Source organism: Osmerus mordax, chromosome 26 (genome assembly GCF_038355195.1).
Source record: "Osmerus mordax isolate fOsmMor3 chromosome 26, fOsmMor3.pri, whole genome shotgun sequence".
Lineage (NCBI taxonomy): Eukaryota > Metazoa > Chordata > Actinopteri > Osmeriformes > Osmeridae > Osmerus > Osmerus mordax.
Window position 1 is genome coordinate 5,938,664 of NC_090075.1, and position 20,799 is coordinate 5,959,462.

A 20,799-nucleotide genomic window follows, 5' to 3' on the forward strand; every position below is an offset into this window, starting at 1 on the left:
CTGTTTTTACCAGGCACAGTGCAAGATATACACTTCTCAACTGCCTGGCATGGTAAACAAATGTCTCAATTTATTTACAATAATAACATCTCAACTGCAGAATTACGTAGTTATTGTAGTGATGTTGCACTACAGGAACTATTCTTTCGAATTAAACATGCACACAGCCGTTGGAGAACCGCTGGGGTAAACCCTTCCGTGGTGGAGTTTGGCTGCCCTCTACTGGTCATTAATAAGACTGCAGAAGTTGTGACTAAAATGGTAATCCAACCACAAACAAATCTCCAGTCACTGCAGCTGGATAGCGCTGTTTCTTGTCAGCTTTGCCAGTTTAACATCAACCTTTTTGACATTCACATTTGAATACATTTAGAGGGTGCATTTATCTGAAGTGACATACAAAATAGACGTCTCAGTGTGTTAAAAGATACCAAAAAAGTTAATTTGTCACCAATTCAGAACTTTTGTTTGTGTGTGGAGTGTGTGTTTGTGTGTGGAGTGTGTGTTTGTGTGTGGAGTGTGTGTTTGTGTGTAGAGTGTGTGTTTGTGTGTGGAGTGTGTGTTTGTGTGTGGAGTGTGTGTTTGTGTGTGGAGTGTGTGTGCGTGTGTTTGTCCGTGTGGTGATCTGAGACAGAAGCATGAGACCTATGATTACTTTATAAATCATTTATTCAAATATAAACCATCTGAATGTACATAATGCTTATTAAAACATGAGGGTAACTACTTATAATTACACGTACTGTACCATTGACAGAGGATAACTACTATAATTACAGATGCTGTACCATTATATATACTTCTGTTCTCACTCCAACACTCCAACCCCCCTTCCCTCCTACACCGTTGCCATGGAGAGAGAAGGTTCCAGATCCCGCCGACATCAGTAAACAGAAACAGGAAGATCCAACATGGCGGCAGAACGCCACAGCTAACCAGTCCAAGCTGCATGATGAAGCACGTTAGCAAGCTACCGTTGAAGTCTAACTGGTGTCTTTATATATATATATACACATGTATCTACCATGTATGTCCTGTTTCTCTGCTGCCTCTCCACCCAGTCTGGTCCTCCCTACTCTGCCTGGAACGAGCAACTCCTGTCAGACCAGGCCAGGCCAGGCCAGGCCAGACCAGGCCAGACCAGACCCTTTGGCATGAGTTCTGAGAACTGACACCTCCTGAAGGCCAGGTCCTACAGACTGTTTTTCCTTACATATAATATATATGACATACAAATATGGTCAAATGAATGGGGCCAAAGGTGTAGACAGCAGACCAGGATTTGATTCCTCCAGCTCACCAGGTCTCTCCTATAAAACTCTGCTAGTATTCACATTCCAACTCATCCATGCGCTGAGAACCGCCAAGCTCTTAAACCTGCCACTCCATAAGCACATTATACATATTCATCATTAAAGCAAATTACGACCATCCTTCTGATATTAACAACATAATACAAGTTTACATGTAAGGTACGAGTAAAAAAATAAAGTTTGGACCATTGTACTTATTCAGCTGTAGACAATATATAGTCATGTAGATAAGAAGCATACAGGGTCCAGATATTGTGCTTTATAATCTAGTATAGCTAGTGATTGTGCCAGCAGGAAGTGTGTGTCCAGGAGAGGAGTGGAGGGGACGCTGTCTTTGGCTGGACACACTCCAGCTGGTCGGATGCATTTCAGCCTGTCACACTGTAGTGGTTGGCATACTGGTGTAAACTGGTATATACTGGTACATACTGGTATAAACTGGTGTATACTGGTACACACTGGTATGCACTGGCATAAAGTTGTATATACTTGTACACACTGGTATATACTGGTATAATTTGGTGTATACTGGTACATACTGGTGTATACTGGTATATACTGGTACATATTAGTGCCTACTGGTATAAACTGGTATATACAGGAATATACTGATACATACTGGTCTAGTACATACTCATATATACATACAGTATACTGTTTTCGAATGCCCATTAGCTTAATGTTCTTTCCGAACAGAGGACACAGCCCTCGGCACATGAGTCCTTCCTCCAGACTGCAGGCCAGGGCAGGGCTCAGCGTCCCACGGTCTCTGTCCCTCCAGCCCAGCAAGAGGGCGCTGTCTGGGGATCTCATGGTGCACCACAATCTCCCCGTACCACAGACTTGTCCGAGCAGTGAAGTGGTTTCGCCCTTTACTCGGCGTGGAGTGAGGACAGGCTGGGGGGGGGGAGGAAAAGTGTGTTTGTGGAGGTGGTGGTGGTGGTGGGGGGGGTCTTTAGATTGTGTGTCAGTCTGTCCTCCTATGTGTGAGGCTGTCACAGGAAGCTGTCCTCCTAGCTGTGGGCGTGCCACAGGAAGCTGTCATCCTAGTTGGGTGAGTCACAGGAAGCTGTCATCCTAGCTAGGGGTGTCACAGGAAGCTGTCATCCTAGGTGTGGGGGCATCACAGGAAGCTGTGGGGGGGGGGTGCGACAAGAAGCTGTCCTCCTAGCTGGGAATGTCACAGGAAGCTGTCCTCCTCCAGGTCCCCAGAGTGGAGCTCCTCCAGCAGGGTGATGTCCTCCAGGGTCTCGCCCTCCCTGCGGGCCAGCGTGGAGCTGCTACCAGTCTCTATGGCACTCTCGTCCGACGTCTGGGAGCTGCGGACACAACCACGTCACAGCAGGGTGAGGAGAGGCATGAGGGAGGAGGGGGAGGAGGAGGAGAAGCTGGTGGGGGGGGGGGGCGGAGGGGGAGGTGGAAGAAAAGAGGCGGAGGAGGAGAGGGAGAGAGAGGAGGAGGAGAAAGGGAGAGGGAGAAAGAAAGAAGAGGGAAGGGAACAGAGAGGAGGAGAGGGAGAGAGAGAGAGGAGGAGGAGAGGGACAGAGAGGAGGAGGAGAGGGGGAGAAAGAAGAGGGAAGGTAAGAGAGAGGAGGAGAGGGAGAGGAGGAGAGGGAGAAGACAGAGGAGAGGGAGGAGGAGGAGAGAGGAGAGGGAGGTGGAGAGGGAGCAGGGGAGGTACCTGTGGCGGTTCCTCTTGCTGTAGCCCAGGTCAGGCTCCAGGTCAGGCAGGGGGATGATGTATCCGCTGTCCGAGCTCAGACGCTGCTCCTGCTCCTCCCGGCTCTTCAGCTTGCCCTGGTTCTTGTAGCTGATGCCCACGTAGGCGTCGTCGCTCTCCACGCACACGCGCGTCACCGCAGGGTGGTCACTCTTCAGGAAGTCATGGTTGATCCTCTCGTAGCTCTGCAGGGAAACGGGGCACAGAACGTCAAGACAGACGGAACATCAGACAGACAGAGAGACAGACAGACGGTGCTAAATACGGTCTAGGAGAAGTAGGGGAGGGGAGGAGGAGAGGGGAGGCGGAGGGGAAAATAGACTGTCTCCTGTTTGGAAGAACTCTGGGAACACAAACATCTGTTCCCAAATCACAGAACTCATAACCCTAACCATCGCTCCTAAAGGTGACCACCTAATCGTCCCCAGAAACAGCTGTCACCAATGTGTGGTGTGTGTGTGTGTGTCTGTGTGTGGTGTGTTCCCAATGTGGCAGTGTGGTGAGACCCTAACCACAGCACATTTCCCAGCCTGCCTAACCCACCACGGAGAGAGGTGCTAAAACAGGACCCGGTTCCCCCTCTCTCCTCCTCCATCTGTTCATTTGCTCTCTTCCTCTTCTCTCATCTCCTCCTTGTCTCCTCTCCTCTCTGCTACCACTTCCATCTTCTCCTCTCTTCTCCTTCCTCCTCTCTGCTCCCAATCTCTCCTCCTCCACCTCCCTCCTCCTCCTCCACCTCCCTCCTCCTCCTCCTCCTCCTCCTCCTCCTCCTCCCCTGTCTACTGGCTGTGAAGGGCCTTTGGGGGCAGGGCAGTTTGATGTGCCATGTGCTGGCTGGGTTTAACAAGCTCACTGTGGCTGGCCCTCTAATGACAGGCTAGGCTGCTCCTGTCGCCCAGAGCAACATGTGCTTCACACCCTGCACAGGAAGTGGCTGCCTCCCGTATAACAGAGGTGTCACCGGACTTCCTCTCTGTCAGAGCAGAGGGGTGAGGGGTCAGAGGTGAGGTTGAGACGTACCCTCTTGTAGCTGGCGGGCAGCAGGGAGGCCACTGATTCGCTGAGGCTGAGGAAGGAGGGCCTTTTCTCTGGCTCGCTGTTCCAACACTTCATCATCATCTCATACCTGGACACACACAGATGGAGTACATGTTATACAACAGAAGTGTACACAGCAGTGTAACCAGGGTAATGAGTATTAGAACAGGATGCTGTGTAACCAGGGTAACGGCTACTAGAACAGGATGCTGTGTAACCAGGGTAACGTACACGTGGGCAGCAGCATGCTCAGGCTTGGCCATCCTGTAGCCACTCTTGATCTTGTTGTAGAAGCTGGAGTCCACCACCATACCAGGGTAGGGGGTTCCACCTGCACGCACACACACACACACACACACACACACACACACACACGCACACACACACACACACACACACACACACACACACACACACAGGTACACACAGACAGAAGAGAGAATGTCAACACACTGCCTGAAACCAATATATCTTAACATGAAAGTGCTTAAAACCTCATTAGTAGGATCTCATAAACCCAACCTCCCCCTCCCCCTGACCCTGGCCATAACCCCAACCTTAACCTGATCCTGACCCAGCCTCACCCCCAGCCTCACCCTCGGCACCCATTCTTACCCAGAGAGAAGATCTCCCAGAGCAGGATGCCATAGGACCAGACGTCACTCAGGCTGGTGTACATGTTGTCAAAGATGCTCTCAGGAGCCATCCACTTCACTGGCAGGAACGTCTACACACACACACACACACACACAAGTTAAAACACACTGCCTAAGCACACACCTAGACACAGATCTGATGCTTAGACCCAAACAGGGGAGGAACTCACACACACACACACACACCCACACACATACACCCCTCGTAGACAAGGCAGTTCAAACAAGGCAGTTCAGACAAGGCAGTTCAGACAAGGCAGTTCAAACAAGGCAGTTCAGACATGGCAGTTCAGACAAGGCAGTTCAGACAAGGCAGTTCAGACAAGGCAGTTCAGACAAGGCAGTTCAGACAAGGCAGTTCAGACATGGCAGTTCAGACAAGGCAGTTCAGACAAGGCAGTTCAGACATGGCAGTTCAGACATGGCAGTTCAGACATGGCAGTTCAGACATGGCAGTTCAGACATGGCAGTTCAGACATGGCAGTTCAGACATGGCAGTTCAGACAAGGCAGTTCAGACAGGAGGATGACTCACGCTGCCCTTGGAGACGTAGTTGTTGTCATGCATGATGTCCCTGGCCAGACCAAAGTCACAGATCTTCACTATCTTCCCCTGGGACAGCAGCACGTTCCTGGCAGCCAGGTCTCTGTGCACACACTGCAACACACACACACACACACTTTGTTAAGCATCAGTCGGACTTTCCCTCTTTCTTTCGATGTTTCTCCCTCCATTAGATCCTGTGCTTCCTGTCTATAAACAGTCCTGCAGGGTTGACCACCACAGGCCTGGCGCCGTGGAGATAATGACACGCTGCAAAGGCCCCTGGGTAATTTGAGTGTGTCCAGAGCTATATGAGGTGCTGGCGCGTCTGTGTGGCCTTCATGGGCCTGCTTCTCCCTCCCTCCCTGCTTCCTCAAGCCTTCTCTCTCTCCCTGTCTGCCCTTCTCCCTCTCTCCATCCCTCTCCCTCCCTCCTCCTTTCTTTCCTTCCCTGTCCGCCCCTCTCTCTCTCTCTCTCCCTCCCTCCCTGTCCTTTTCTGACCTGTGTATCTCTGGTCAAAGAAGCGCAGCCAGCCCAGAAAAGAAACGACAGTAGAAACATTGTGGTGACCAACCCAATGCTCTCTCCTTCCCTTCTATAGTCTTTCCTTGTCTCTCTCTCTCTCGGCCTCTCCCTCTCTCTCTCAGTCCCCCCCCCCCCTCGCCCCCGTCTCGCAGGTCTGATCTGGACTCACGTTCTTGGAGGCCAGGAACTCCATGCCGCGGGCCACCTGGTAGGAGAAGCTGAGCAGGTCGGTGGTGCTCAGACCCTTGCTGTTATCGTCCGGCAGCAGACTGTCCACCTCGCCCTCTGGAGCACGCACACACACACACACACACACACACACAAACATATAATAAGGCAGCAGCGGGTGTTTGGGAACATGTAAATATAGACTGGCGGTTCTAACCTGCACCTTCCTAATAGCAGAGAGCTCCAGAACGCTGCTGTCTGTAATTACAGAGCAGCGACGTGACCCCTGACCCCACACTGGGTGAGCAGGGGGAGGAGGTCGAGGAAGGCAGAGGGGTTCAGAGGGAGAAGGAAACGAAGATATGCAGGGTAGAAATGATGACCCCTGACCTCACTGACTCCAGCAGGGTAGGGAACACCAAGATACTGGGGAAGAGAGAGAGTCCTCACCTCTCTGTCTCGGCGAGGGCGGGCTGTCGTAGCTGGAGAGCTGAATGTCGGAGTATTTGGAGGGATCGTTGATCTCCAGCATGGGAACGTACTGCGTGTCCACCTGTTTCATGTCCATGTAGTCTCCTCTGCCCTCGAAGGACAGGACCACATAGCTGCAGGAGAGAGAGAGAGGTTCACATAGCTGCAAGAGAGAGAGAGAGAGGTTCACATAGCTGCAAGAGAGAGAGAGAGAGAGAGGGTCACATAGCTGCAAGAGGAAGACAACGAGAGGAGAGAGAGAGAGGAGAGAGAGTGAGGAGAGAGAGAGGAGAGGAAGGGAGAGGATAGAGTGAGGAGTGTGGAGAGTGAGTCATGCTGGGTGGTCATTCTGAGGTGCGGTCAGTGTGAGTCAGTCGTCACACTAGATGACCCAAACAGAGCGGCCGGAGAGAGAGCCAGAGGAGAAAACCAGATAGGGAGAGAGAGTGATGAACGGAGACGAGGGAGGGGGGAGGGAGGGGGTCTTCTCTGGTCAGACACAGGGAGAGGAGGGAGTAAGGGTGAGGGCGGGGAGAGGGCTGAGACACAGTTGAGAGTAGCTAATAGCTGAAAGCACTCAGTGAAGTCCCCAGACAGTGTCCTCTGGTGACAAGATAGGGTTATTCATCTGTGTGTGTGTGTGTGTGTGTGTGTGTGTGTGTGTGTGTGTGTGTGTGTGTGTGTGTGTGTGTGTGTGTGTGTGTGTGTGTGTGTGTGTGCGAGTGACCGTGCATGCCTCTGTGTGTATGATAGTGTGTGTGTACCTCCTGTTGCTCTCGTCCACAGGGTTGATGCCGAAGATGTCCAGGTCCTTCTTGGATTTCTCCGGATGGACACTTAGGAAGCTCTCCCTGTTCTTATGAAGGTAGTTCACCAGGTCGCCATAGAAACAGTACTCAGTGATGATGTAGATGGGACCTGGGGGGAGGGGGGGGGACCGTTGAGTAGAAGTGTGTGTGTGCGTGTGTGTGTGCATGCTTGTGTGTGAGTGCATGCTTGTGTGTGTGCTTGTGTGTGTGCATGCTTGTGTGTGTATGTGCTCACCTGTCTTGGTGCAAGCCCCCAGCAGGTTGACGATGTTCAGGTGAGGGCCCAGGTGAGTCATGATCTTCAGCTCCGACATCAGGGCCTGCTTTTCACTGGAGCGCGCTGTGGCTAAGGAACAGCAAGAGCCTTCACTAACCCTTCAACATTCACTAACACTTCAATATTCAGGTAACCTTCAACCTTCAATTAACCCTTCAACATTCAGGTAACCTTCAACCCCTCAATTAACCATCAACGTTCAATGAACCTTCATTCAACTTTTACTTAACCTTAACCAAGTTCCATCCATCCTTCTATCCATGCCTCCCTCCCTCCACCCAGGGCAGCCACAGGGGGGTGAACTCACGTTTCAGCATCTTCACAGCCACCTTCATGACCGGCTGGGAGTGGCTGAGTCCGTAGGCTGTCCCTTCCACCACCTTCCCGAAGGCCCCGGAGCCCAGGATGCGGCCTGAGGCAGAGAGAGCAGGTCAGTGACCCTGCTGGACCTATACCTTCCCCTTCCCACACCCCTGCCTGTACCCCAGCTCCTACCTACACCACTACCTCTACCCCAGACAGTGTCACTACCTCTACCCCAGACAGTGTCACTACCTCTACCCCAGACAGTGTCACTACCTCTACCCCAGCCTCAGTACCCCAGTCCCAGTTTAGCCCAGCCCCAGCCCCAGTACCCCAGTACCCCAGTACCCCAGCCCCAGTACCCCGGCCCCAGTACCCCAGGACCCCAGTTCCCCAGGACCCCAGGACCCCGGCCCCAGGGTGGGACCACCAGAGCAGCAGCTCACCTAGCACCAGGCCGTCTCTGGGGAACTCCCAACGGGAGTCGTAGGGCAGCTGCATGGGGTCCACGTAGATGTACTCATGGCCGTCTGGACTCACAGACTCGATCACCCTCCAGCGGATTTCATATCGAGGCTTCTGTTAGGGAGCAACATACGACAGCTCAGACATAGCCCCAACTCTAGTCTCAGACCCAGCCCTAGTCCTTATCCTAGTCCTAGTCCAAGTCCCACCTCTAATCATGGACATAGGCCTAGCCCCAAACCTAGTACTAGCTCCAGCCCCAGTCCAAAATGCCACCTAAATGACAGAAATATTTTGAGTGAGTGAGTAGGTGAGTGGAGGAGTGAGTGAGTTGTGGAGTGAGTGGAGTGAGTGAGTGAAAGAGAGAGACAGTACCTGTTTCCATATGATGACGAGCACAATGAGAGAGATGATGACTATGACCAGCAACACCAACACTGCTGCAGCCACCGTCAGCTCTGAGTGAGGGCCTGCACACACACACACACACACACACACACACACACACATGAGTGAATTGACACCAGGATAGAGAGGTGTGAGTTTAATGGCAGTGTGATGGGATGGTGAAGGGTGTTTCCTCTCAACAACTGAAAAAGCCAAATGGCCTGAACGTCTGTCCTCGCTTTTCAGAATAAAAGCCTCTAACACAAAGCTGAGCTTGTCTCACCTCCCCCTCCACACACACACATGCACTCACTTAGTCTGTCTGTCTGTCTGTCTGTGTGAGTGTGTGTGTGTGTGTGTGTGTCTGACTGATTGTGTGCATTTGTGTCTGTCTGTGTGTTTTTGTGTGTGTGTATCTGTCTGTCTGTGTGTTTCTGTGTGTGTGTGTCTGTCTGTCTGTCTGTGTGTTTCTGTGTGTGTGTGCGGGTGTGTGTTCTCCTCACCATTAGACACCAGCTTGACCTCCCTGCTGACGACGGCCATCTCATTCCTGGCCAGGCAGCGCACGGCCAGTGTGTTGTCAAGACGACCGAACATCACCTGGCTCTCCAGCTGGAGGTCGGCGTCCAGGTGCGTTTCCACGGTGATCTCCGTGGAGTTGGCCGGGAGGGGCACCCACTGGGAGGAGTCGTTGGCACAGCTGGACAGATGCAGGACACGGTGACCGTGTGTGTGTGTGTGACAGAGAGTGTGTGTGAATGTAGAAGTGCATGAGTGTGTGTGCGTGCGTGTGTTTGCCTGTGTTTGTGTGTGTGTGCTGCTTACTGTTTGATGTTGCTGCAGATGAACCACTCCAGCTCAGGTGTGGGCTGTCCCCCAGCGATGCACACCACGGCCTGACCGAGCGAGGAGCCGTGATGCAGGTCCATGAGATCCACGATCACAGCAGGAACTGTGGGGTGGAAGTCAGGGGTCAGACAGAGGACAGGCTGGACAGAAGGCCGGTGGGGGGCGCGGCCCTGGCTCACCTTTGACCTGCAAGCTGAAACTGTGGGTGGTGCTCAGGTCGCCATTGTCCAGTCGCAGAGTGTAGTTCCCACTATCCTCCTGCTTGGCCCGTATCAGGGTCAGAGTACTCTGGTACCTGCAGAACCACACACACCCCAACATCATTCTAGAACTTTCTACAACCACACACACACACATGCCAGAACTTGCAGAGCAACAACGGAACTAGACCTCAAGCACCCCCCCCCCCCCCCCCCCCCCCCCCCGACCTCAACAGCAGCCGTGGAACCAGAACCATGATCCTCTAGAACACACAGGTACAAGCAGGAGAACACCAGGTGGCGATGTCACGCAGGGTGAAGCCTCACCTGGTATCGCCGACCTTCCGCAAGCTGCTGCTGATCTCTGCCGCCACGTCGTCCAGAAGGCGGCCATCTTTCAGCCAGGTGACCCTCGCGTCGGGGAAGGACTCGATGTCCGCCCGGAACTCCCTCACTTCGTCCAGCTCCGCAGTCTCCCGCGGGCTGAAGGAGGGGCGGAGAGACACAAAGGCGCTCTCTGCGGAGGAGAGGAGGAGGGGATGAGGAGAAGTGGAGGAGAGGAACGGAACGACGTGGACGCAAACGTAAGAAAACGGAGGAATGAATCGGCCCTCCGCCGGAGTTGACAGCTACCGTAGACGTTGATGACCAGCTCCCTGGTCTGCGTCTTGTCGCTGATGATGTCGGTGATGGTGCAGGCGTAGGAGCCGCTGTCCTTGGCAGACGCCTGGCCGATGGTCAGCGTGTACTGGATCTCCTGCTCGCGCTTGTTCTCCCGCACTGACTTCACGCCGCGGTTCGTCTGGAAAGCCAATTCGCCCGCTCATCAACTCCCACTAACATCAATCTTAGTAAATGTTTCCATGGGCCCATTTCTCTTTCTCACTCTCCCCTTCTCCAAGCCCCCCCCCCAGAACCCCCCTACCTCCCCGCCCGCTCACCTGTCTGCCGGGGTACTTCCATTGGTCCTCCAGGATCTCGGAGGATCCCCGCGCCAGGCAGGACACGGTGAGGGTCTCCCCCACCAGCAGGGCCGTCCTGGGGGCCCGGAGCTCCACCTCCAGCCCCCTGGCGCCCTCCACCCACCCGTGAACAATGTACTCCTCGCTGTAGTGCTCCTCGTCATTGATCACTGCCCGGCAGGCGTAGGTTCCCGGGTTGAACAGGCCCACGGCGCCGCGCCGGCTGTCGTAGGAGGAGGAGACCTCCTGCTGGGTGTCGGCGTTCACCAGGGTGACGTTGGCGCTGGGGTCGGACACGCGGCAGCCGATCTCCATCTCCTTCTGGTCCGTCAGGACGTGGTTGCTGTAGGGCACCAGCGAGGGCAGGAAGGGCACCTCGGGGTCTGGGGGGCGCAACACCATGGGGGGGGGGGGGGCAACATAATTAGTGCAGTTCAACTTTGAATTTGACTTTATTCATGACAATGAACACACTCCAGCACGTATGAAGAAGGGCACACATGACCAGCAGCAGGCACTCCACACGTGTGTGTGTGTTCACCCACCCGGCACGTAGACATAGATGCTGCTCTGCGTCTCCTCTGAGCCGTTGCCGTGGTGATAGAAACAGGTGTAGGCGCCCGTGTGCATGGCCGTTGCGTCCTCCACGGTCACCGTGGTGACGAACAGGCCGCTGTTGTCCTCCTCCGTCTGCTGGGGCAGGTAGAGGGGCGTGTCCCATTCCAGCTCCGCCTCCCCGTGGCAGGTGAGGGTGAAGGGGGCGTTGAGGGGGACCTGCATCTGCTCCACCCGGGGCAGGAGGAGGGGGGCGGAGGAGGGCTGGAACGCCACGGAGCCCGACGCTGCAGAGACATGGGAGGACAGCTGGGTAAGACTCCATCACACACACACACACAGATCCATCACACACACACACACAGATCCATCACACACACACACAGATCCATCACACACACACACACAGATCCATCACACACACACACAGATCCATCACACCCACACACAGATACATAACACACACACAAACAGATCCATAAGACACACACACATCCATAGCACACACACACACAGATCCATCACACACACACACACACACACAGATCCATCACACACACACACACACACAGATCCATCACACACACATACAGATCCATAACACACCCACACACAGATACATAACACACACACAAACAGATCCATAAGACACACACACATACACATCCATAGCACACACACACACAGAGATCCATAACACACACACAGATCCATACAGTCCCACATACAGTTGTGTTCACCAGGAGACCTTTCTGAAATGCTGTTAGAACTACGCACTTCTCATTCTTAAAATCTTCTCCTGTACTTTCATTCTACTTTGAGGGAAATGACAGAAGTGTAAAAATGTCAAACAAGGTCTCACCTTTGACCTTCAGCGTGAAGGAGAAGTGTTGTGACTGGGAGCCAGCCAGGGCCATGATGGTGTAGTTCCCACTGTCAGCCTCTAGGGGCTGCCTCAGCGTCAATACACTCTGATACCTGGGGAATACACACACAGGTCCATAAAACACACACACAGACAGGTCCATAACACACACACACACACACATACACAGACAGGTCCATAACACACACAGAGGTCCATTACACAAACACACACACACACAGGTCCACAACACACACACACAGGTCCATAACAGACACAGATACACACACACACACACACGTCAGAAGTGTGTCCCAGCCCCGCGGTGTGGCCTACCTGTGGCCCTGTAGGGGCGTGGCCTGGAGGGGCGAGACCTGGAGGGGCGTGGTCTTGGTCAGGACGTAGCTGCTTCCCGCCAGCTCGCTGCCATCCTTGTACCATGTGACCTGGGGGGCGGGGCTGGCGTGGATCAGGATGGTGAACTCTGACTCCACCAGCAGGCTGGCGAACTCCACCGCTCCTATCCCAGCATGCTCCAGGGAGATGAACGAGTTCTCCTCTGTGGGGGGAGGGGGGGAGGGGGGGAGGAGGGAGAGGAGAGAGAGAGAGAGAGAGAGAGAGAGAGAGAGAGAGAGAGAGAGAGAGAGAGAGAGAGAGAGAGAGAGAGAGAGAGAGAGAGAGAGAGAGAGAGAGAGAGAGAGAGAGAGAGAGAGAGAGAGAGAGAGAGAGGGGGGGGGGGGGTAGCAAAGGGACAGGAGAGGCAGAGAGAATAATTAAAGCTTGGCCTCCATCTGTTGTAGCCATCTGATGATTCCAGCAGATGATGGAGAAACCAGTGTTCTGAGAGGTTTCCCCACTCTGACAAACAGGACTAACACTGGGACAACAGAGCCTTACCCACTCCTTCCTACATCTACACACTCCTTCATCCACAAACACTTCATCCACAGGATTGGTAAGACAACACTATTTTATTCTGTTTTACTCTATTCTAGGCAACTCTATTTTGTTATGTTCTTCTCTTTTCTATATTTCTCTGTTCTATTCTGTTTTACTCGATTGTGTTCTGTGTGTTTGTGATGGCTGCGTAGTGCGTACCGAAGACGGTGACCACAACTCTGCCTGTGCGGATCTCCCCGCTGTCGTCATTGACAACGACGCACTCGTAGACTCCACTGTCCTGAGAGGTGGCTTCTGGGATACGGAGGATGTAGAGCACCTGATTGGTCAGAATCTCCTTCATCGCCACTGCTCTGACAGCCTGCAGGACAAAAACCATGTTAGTTATATCTACAAACACACACCTACATGCACACACACATGCCGACATTCACACACATGCATGCACACATACCAACACTTAAACCCACACACACCCTTACATGCATATGCACGTGCACACTCACATACCTTCATGCACACACACCACCACACACACATACCAACACACACACCAACACACATCTTCCTTTGGTCGTGTAGAGGAGGGCATGTATCTGCTCAACGCATCCAGAGGTCAGGGAGGTCACAGGAGTTATGACCCCCTCTCTATTTCTCTCTCCCTTTCTTTCTTTCTTTATTTCTCTCTCTGTGTCTCTCTCTCTCTCTCCTGAACTTCCCTGCTTTCCCAGAAACTCTGCACATCCCCCGACCTCCTTCTCCTCCCGCTTTACCAGAGAAACTTCTCCTCCTCCTCCCCACCTCCCCCTCCTGCTCCCCGCTTGTCATAAATTGTAGAGCAGTGGTCTTCCACCCTGGTCCTCAGGGAACCCCTGTCCTGCATGTTTGAGATTTTTCCCTGCTCCCTCACACCTGATTCAAATGAATGGGTCATTATTTAGCTCTGCAGAAGCCTGGTAGTGACCCATTCATTTGAATCTGGTGTGTTGGAGCAGGAAGAAATCTCAAACATGCAGGGCAGGAGTCTCTGAGGACAACAGGGTTGAAGACCACTTCTGTGGAGGACGGATACACTCTGCAGGGGGGGTGTAGGCAGTATCAGAGAGAGACCGTCCCAGCTCACTTGCCTGTTTCTTGGGGTGGAGCCACTGCTGCTGGAAGGCTGGTCCCGGAGGGGCAAGGCAGGTGATGTTGACGGCCTGTCCCAGCCTCACAGCCTCCTCGCTGGCCCCCACCTGCACCTGGAAGGCCTCCTCGCCTGCACAGAGATAACAAACATGCTCAGAACACTCTCCCATGACCGGCCGCCAGCCACGATCCCAGCTCGCCAGGACCAGAGACGGATGACATCACGCCCTCCCGACAGCAGCCGGGTGAGGTCATCTCCCCTTGGAGCTGGTCACATGATGTCACCCCTCCGTCTTCCAGGAAGTGACATCACCCGGCCCCACCTCCACCCCAGGGAAGCCACATGTGCTCGCCTTATTAGAACCCTGCTCTATCTCATCTGTCTCTGCTGCCCTGGTTCTAGAGAATTATACACATAGAGTATATATACAATATGTAGTTATATACATACATAGTTATATGCATAGTGATATACATTTATATTTGTCTGTACATAGATGTCTATACATACTGTAGAGTTGTATAAACACTGTATATAGTTATATAGATATGAGTTATATACAGTTATAAACATTTATAGAGTCATATACATAAAGTATATACATAAAGTATATGACTCTATAAATATATAGTCATAAAATTGACATTTGTTGAGTTGTAAATCAGGACAGGACTCCAGCACTCACTTGTGCTGTCCTCCACCCTGTAGGTGTCACTGTGGACAACGACCCCGTCGACCACGGTCTCACACTGGTACGATCCTGCCGGCATGCTGCCCACAAACCCCATCCTGCTGTCGTACGGGGCGAGCACTTCCTCCTCACCGGGCACGCTCCGCAGCGTGACCTGGGAGGCCGGGTCGGACACGCGGCACGGGATGAACGTCTCACCCACAATCGCCGGCACCATCAAGTTCTCCGGCTCCTCCGGGACGAAGGGAGCAGCAGGATCTAGAGAGGATGGTCCATAGGAACAGGATCACCACAACGTCTAGACAAGATGGAGCTGAGTTGCTCGACTGAGCTGGAAGGTACAGTAACTGCTTTTTTTGAGTGAAACCGAGGAAAAATGGCTTCAAAGAGTTTAGTTCTGGTTGACTTTTAGGACATTCTTGCTGATCACATCCCATACTTTCTCTAAAACAATACAGCTGTGACATCAGATTCAACCATATGTCAACACAAGCTATGGTACCAAAAACAGCAGTATACCTTCATGTTGACCAAGTTGGCAGTTACTGCCTTTTTGCTTGGGAAGGCAGTGGGGTTTACTTATGAAAATCACAACACTTTAAGGCTCTGTGGCGCCGTTACCTGGAACATAGATGTATATCTCTGCCTCGTAATCCTGCTCGTTGTTTTCATCTTGGTCATGTAAGGTCCGGTATCTACAGGAGTAGTATCCGGTGTTCGCAACGGAGGCGTTGTTTATGAAGAGCGTGGATATGTTATATCCGGGATTCACAAATGTGTTGTCCGGCAAGGGTTCAACCCACACTACGCTCCTTTTCCCGATACAGCTAACGTTAAATACGGAATGCCGCTCGAGGACGAACTCTTCTTTGTTGGATGCGATGGTCGGCGAAAGTATTCCGTATGTAACTGAAAATGTGACAGTTGAAACATGAATTATAATGACTTAAGTTTGACATCAGACTAGGCCGCCCCACACACATGTGCAATGATTAGTTAGGTTTGCTTACCTGATATGAACCCAAACAGCACTACCCCCACCACGAGAAGGGTCTTCATGCCTGCCATGACCTCCGACGCGTGGATCACTGTGAGAGAGAACACACGTATTCACATTTACATTGCATACACTTAGCAGATGTTTTTTTTTATCCAAAGCGACAGGCTACAAATATTGCATATAGAAAGTAGAGCGCTTGACGCGATGTTGTGAAAGCGCATGGACGTATAACAGCTGTGCCTGTTTAGGCAAGTTGGCGACTGTTGAATCAGCGCCGCGGCGCCAGCATCCTTTTTCTCCAGATGCGCGCATTGAGCGCGGTTCCCGGAGCGGATACCGGGCCAGGCCGCTAGAGGACGACAGAGCCCACCTCTTGGTGCTTTGTGCCGTGTTTGCTTTAGGCCGGACACCTCTCGCTCTCTCTCTATCTATCTCTATCTATCTCTCTCTCGGAATTGAGGGAACTTTCCGTTACATTAGGATATTGTAATTTGTAGAACAGAACGATTTTGGATCAAATGTATAGGATACAAATTTAATAGATTCGTTTGTTTTTTTGTCGTCTCACGAAATCAACTTTTCTGTTGAGGAATTCTATCAGATAGTCTCTGAGATGATTATGATGGATCGTTATGAAGTCATTAAGATAGGCCTACCTGTGGACTGAAAAAAATCTTTAAATTACTGCAGGGTTTATGTAAAGTGCTGTAAACGCCACAAAAACAACACTGATAATGAACGATTCTAAGGCCTCGTCTCACAGACAGACATTTTCGGTCTCTGTGTTATCTATCCGTCTGGCGCACGGACCCTGTGATGTTCAGATCCTGGATTCCATCAACGGTCAAGCGAAGCGAGCTGCCCCGGTTTAGCGGAGCGCTTAAGGTTGCATTTAGAAGTTTTAAAATTCGAAATGTATTTTTTAGCCTTTGCCAAATTGTAGGCTCGTATTGAATGTACATTACATGAGTTTAATACACCACAACACAATGTTTTATTGGCTGTTCTTTAAACCCATTCTTTAAAGATAACAATCTCAAAGGCTTGGGCCAGGAATACACTTATCAATAGATTTAGGAAAACTATATTCATGAAACTGCCTGAGCGTAAGGTGACGCTTGTGTTTGCCCGCTCAGGCGCAACAGGGCAGGGTTAATTACCCCTGGAACCCGGGCTTGGCGAGAAACTCTATAATTAAGAGAGCAACTCAAGAAAGAGGCTGATACGGCTCGCATTTGCGTGGGAATCCTGTGACAAACGTCTAATTCGTTTCGACATGTTTACACACACTCATTGTCTTCGGAAAAAAGGTGGTTTTGGTCAGGGTTTTCCTTATACGCTTCCTCCCACCAAACGCGCAGTCCCAACAAATGTTCAAGCTACCAAACGCTCCGTTCAGCTGAACTCGCAACAGCTGGGGGTCGTTTCAGCTAACTGTCCGCCACAGATCCAACTGTAAAATTAAATCCCACACGTGAAGAATAGATTTCCATGGGAATATTACAAAGAAAGACGTAGTCTAGTCTAAAGATAGCACTCCTCAGACACCTCTTTCTGGATGCTGGAGCCTCAAAGTTGTCACGTAGGCCTACCCCATAAATGTGACTGTTATGGACAACAGATCGAGGCGGTTCCTCGCGTTATTTTTCTCAAAATTCTATAATTGATCACAACACAGCTAACGTTTCTCTGCAGCGGATATTTCGACGCATATGGGTTTCATCCCAGCATGACAAAGACCCCATGCTGCTCCCCACTCAGAAAACAAAAAAGTGGAACATAGAACCATATGCAACAAAAGAACAACCGCCTGACTGTAAGGTTCCACGTAGAACCCTGATCAGAAAGATCAGAAAGAACGAGCTGAACAATGTTCTACCTCGACCATTATGGGATGTATGTATTCCAGTGGGTTCCTCTGTGGTTTCAAATGGTTCTATAAAAGCATTGCTCTCTCCACACACACACAATCCTTGTCACTCCATCCCGCTGCGCCTTGAGTTCCATCAGCAAGTTATTCCATTGCACAATATTCCTTTATAATTCCACGGATTCCACGCGCAGGAACGAAAACAACTTGAAATCGACTTCCCAATATGTTTCCCATTAATGCCAGACTGGACCCCACAATGGAGCCTCAGTCCTCGAGGTGACAGCTCCAGCTGTGAGGCCGACATCGAGTGCTTTCATCCCGCCGAGTCAGCGACATCTCTCCGCTAGAAATCCGGAGGAGAGAGCCCACATGTTGCAGGGAAAACTGAATTCCCTGAAAAATATTACTGCATCTAATGCATAACTCAGTGCCCGCTGATTACGCATCAACCGTTTGGAAAAACTTCCACGTAGCGAATGAATGCCAAAGAGGATGAATGTAGACGCAAAAAAAAAAGTTTGGGGGTGTTTTTCAAAACGTTGCCCATTTATGAAATATCACCAAGAATCTTAAATTGTTTTATCCGTTAACATTTTCTCAACACCTTGAAAATGTTTGCCTTTTTACAAAACATCGGATAAATAGGCTTACAAAATGTGAGAACATCGCCGAATTGATTTGTGCCAGCATCTTCCTAATCTAATACTTTACCTTTTTAATTTCCTTTTAATTGTTCCTCTTGATAGAATAAATCCAGTAATGAATAAAGCATACGCTCTCTGCTTTGCGCAGTGATTGCTTCTCCGGTGCCGTTAATCCTCACAGCTCGAGCCTGCTCCGTGAAAGCAAGCATATGTGCGCCACTCCGTCTGCGTCCGCGGCTGCGCTCCCAAATGCGCCTGAGTTGGAGCGACCTGTAATTGATTCAATGCTACAGTCCAACAGTCCATCCTCCTAAAAAAAACTAAATATCTGGCTCAAAGTAAATAACTCTCAGGAAATGACCCCCCTCTCCCCCCTCCCCCCCCCCCCCCCCCAGCGCTGAGAGGAACTTTCAAAGTAAGAGTCTTTTCTTCGCATTGAGGACTGCAACGAAGGGTCAAATTTCTCTGCTGTTAACAGTTGGGAGACGAGGAGAAATGTGTTTTAAAATGTAAGAGACGGCTTTTCGTACAGCATTTTCAAAGATGCTGATGCAATGCCAAATTGAAACTGTTCTCTACGCGTAATTGGAACTTTTGAAGAGTTACTATGAGCCTATTTAAAATTATTAAAAACAAGAGCAAAGTTTAAAACACTGTCATGTTCTTTGAGTTAGCGGTTAGGCGATTCTTTTGTAAAGTATCAACTTTCGGCGGAGGTACACAGAGACGCCAAGTCCAGATCACCGACTGAGTCATTGCGGACCGACGCCGCGTGCAGAGGGCGCTCTAACACCGTCATATCACATCCCAAGCGATCTGACTTCAGAACAACTTTGCATTCTTACACGTCTGCGCAATTTTTTGGAAAACAAGATGGTTGTTAACAACGTTTACAGGGTTGTGTCTGTTGTTTAGTTGAGTAACCCAGTTCCTCCCCAGGGGTTCTCCGTAAGGATAATGGATCATTATATATCTCCTAATTCTCGGCTCTCAATGATGCAGAGCCACGACTGCCGGCTGTGTTCACGGAGTTGAGCCCCGGGGCCGAGGGCTCGCCAACCCCACCGAGCATCCAGAGGTGCCCTCCCCACGGCTCGCCCTCGAAGGCAAACACACAACCCCAGCCGCTTTCAGCACAATTACTTCCACATGTTCAGTGAGCCAAAGAGCGCAAAAGAACAACGTCCCTTGTTCTCCAAACAAAGAAGTTAACTTTTAGTGCCTCCGATAAGTTTAGGTTCTAAATCGGTTTATCTTACTGTATTTTAACACGGGCGTCAACGCTGTGCGTCTGTTTTTAATCAGGTTGACATCGAACCAAACTGATATATGTTCACTGAGCAATTCTATAGTGTTTTTCCCCTGTTGGTTGGGCCCCAGTTCAGAGCTCATCTCGAGAGCAACATCCTAGTCTCTCTGGAGACGCGCCGTCAGGAAGCACAGACACGCTCCACAGTCATGTAAACATGAAGACGTATCATATTTAAGTTGGGTGTTTGTGCAACATTCCTCACATTTCAACTGGAAGGAATGTGCTTCATGTCACAAAGCGACCTTTAGTGTGTGTGTGTCCTCGTTCTAACTGCAGAGAGAGGGGGGAGTTGGAGAGAGAGAGAGAGAATATTGAATTGAGAGACAAGAATAGAAAGAGAGGGGAAAGGTAGTGAAAGAGAGAGAGGAGAAGAGACAGAGAGGGAGAGAGAAGAGTAAAGACAGGATGAGACTGGAGTGGGGAGAGATAATGGAGGGGAGAGAGAGAGACATAGGAGGAGAGAGAATCAGGATGAGAAGATGGAAGAGATAAAGGTAGAGGGGGAGAGAGAGGAGAGAGAGGGGCTGAAGAGGGAAGGAGAGAGAATGTAATAACAAATGGAGAAAGAGTTATAGCAAGAAGAGAAAAACGTCCATCCATGAGGGGGCGTTTATTTGCTTGATCAAAGAGCTGGGCTGCAAATACATTATAGGCCTAATGTATGGTCAAGCAGCCTACTCAGTACATGGTCTATACTAGTGGTTTTGCTTTAACTTGAAATACATTTAAATATTTGCCTCTATGGGCAATGACAAGTCTTCTTTCATGGGTCACCTCAGTGCTGTATATCATGGAATTAAATCATTTTCAATCATTTCTCAATTTCAGTCATTTCATACATGTCTCGGTCTTACCCTACATAACACTCCTATACTGCTGTATCTGCCTGACACAGTATATACCTGCACGTCCGACAATAGATTTGATTTTAACAAGTTGGTCCAAATGATCTGAGCTGAGACAGTTGTCAAACACAACATCTATTATCATCGTAGAGGGTGAACATTAAGCTTTAAAGCTAATCCTGAGTTGGACAAATCTGGAAGCGGTTACACATCCAGTAGTAGCCTATCTGTAGAACAGGTAGTGCTAAGAGTCTCTGTTCTGTTTACTCCTGTTTGTGTGTGTGTTGCTAAGCGACATG

At 50.8% G+C, this 20,799-nt stretch overlaps 1 protein-coding gene across 1 annotated transcript; it reads right to left on the reverse strand.

Annotated features, from left to right (window-relative positions):
- Positions 1 to 657: 657 nt before the first annotated feature.
- On the reverse strand, positions 658 to 18,550 carry pdgfra (platelet-derived growth factor receptor, alpha polypeptide). Its single transcript, XM_067229697.1, has 28 exons — positions 18,411 to 18,550; positions 15,837 to 15,914; positions 15,448 to 15,735; positions 14,821 to 15,084; positions 14,134 to 14,264; positions 13,205 to 13,367; positions 12,443 to 12,665; positions 12,104 to 12,219; positions 11,232 to 11,528; positions 10,666 to 11,069; positions 10,358 to 10,526; positions 10,052 to 10,241; positions 9,704 to 9,819; positions 9,501 to 9,627; positions 9,179 to 9,375; positions 8,664 to 8,758; positions 8,270 to 8,402; positions 7,828 to 7,932; positions 7,479 to 7,589; positions 7,199 to 7,352; positions 6,414 to 6,568; positions 5,965 to 6,080; positions 5,262 to 5,384; positions 4,687 to 4,798; positions 4,303 to 4,402; positions 4,054 to 4,159; positions 2,995 to 3,218; positions 658 to 2,632 (listed from the first exon to the last, which is right to left on the reverse strand). The coding sequence occupies exons 2-28, from the start codon at positions 15,892 to 15,894 to the stop codon at positions 2,494 to 2,496; spliced, it is 4,416 nt and encodes a 1,471-aa protein (XP_067085798.1). The 5' UTR covers positions 15,895 to 15,914; positions 18,411 to 18,550; the 3' UTR covers positions 658 to 2,493.
- Between the last annotated feature and the right edge of the window lie 2,249 nt (positions 18,551 to 20,799).

Coding starts and splice junctions, on each gene's coding strand:
- pdgfra (XM_067229697.1), bottom strand. CDS start 15,894: ATGGCAGGCATGAAGACCCTTCTCGTGGTGGGGGTAGTGCTGTTTGGG. Junction 15,736..15,836: donor GCTGTTTGGGTTCATATCAG/GTAAGCAAACCT, acceptor TCACATTTTCAG/TTACATACGGAATACTTTCG. Junction 11,070..11,231: donor CATCTATGTCTACGTGCCGG/GTGGGTGAACAC, acceptor TGCGCCCCCCAG/ACCCCGAGGTGCCCTTCCTG.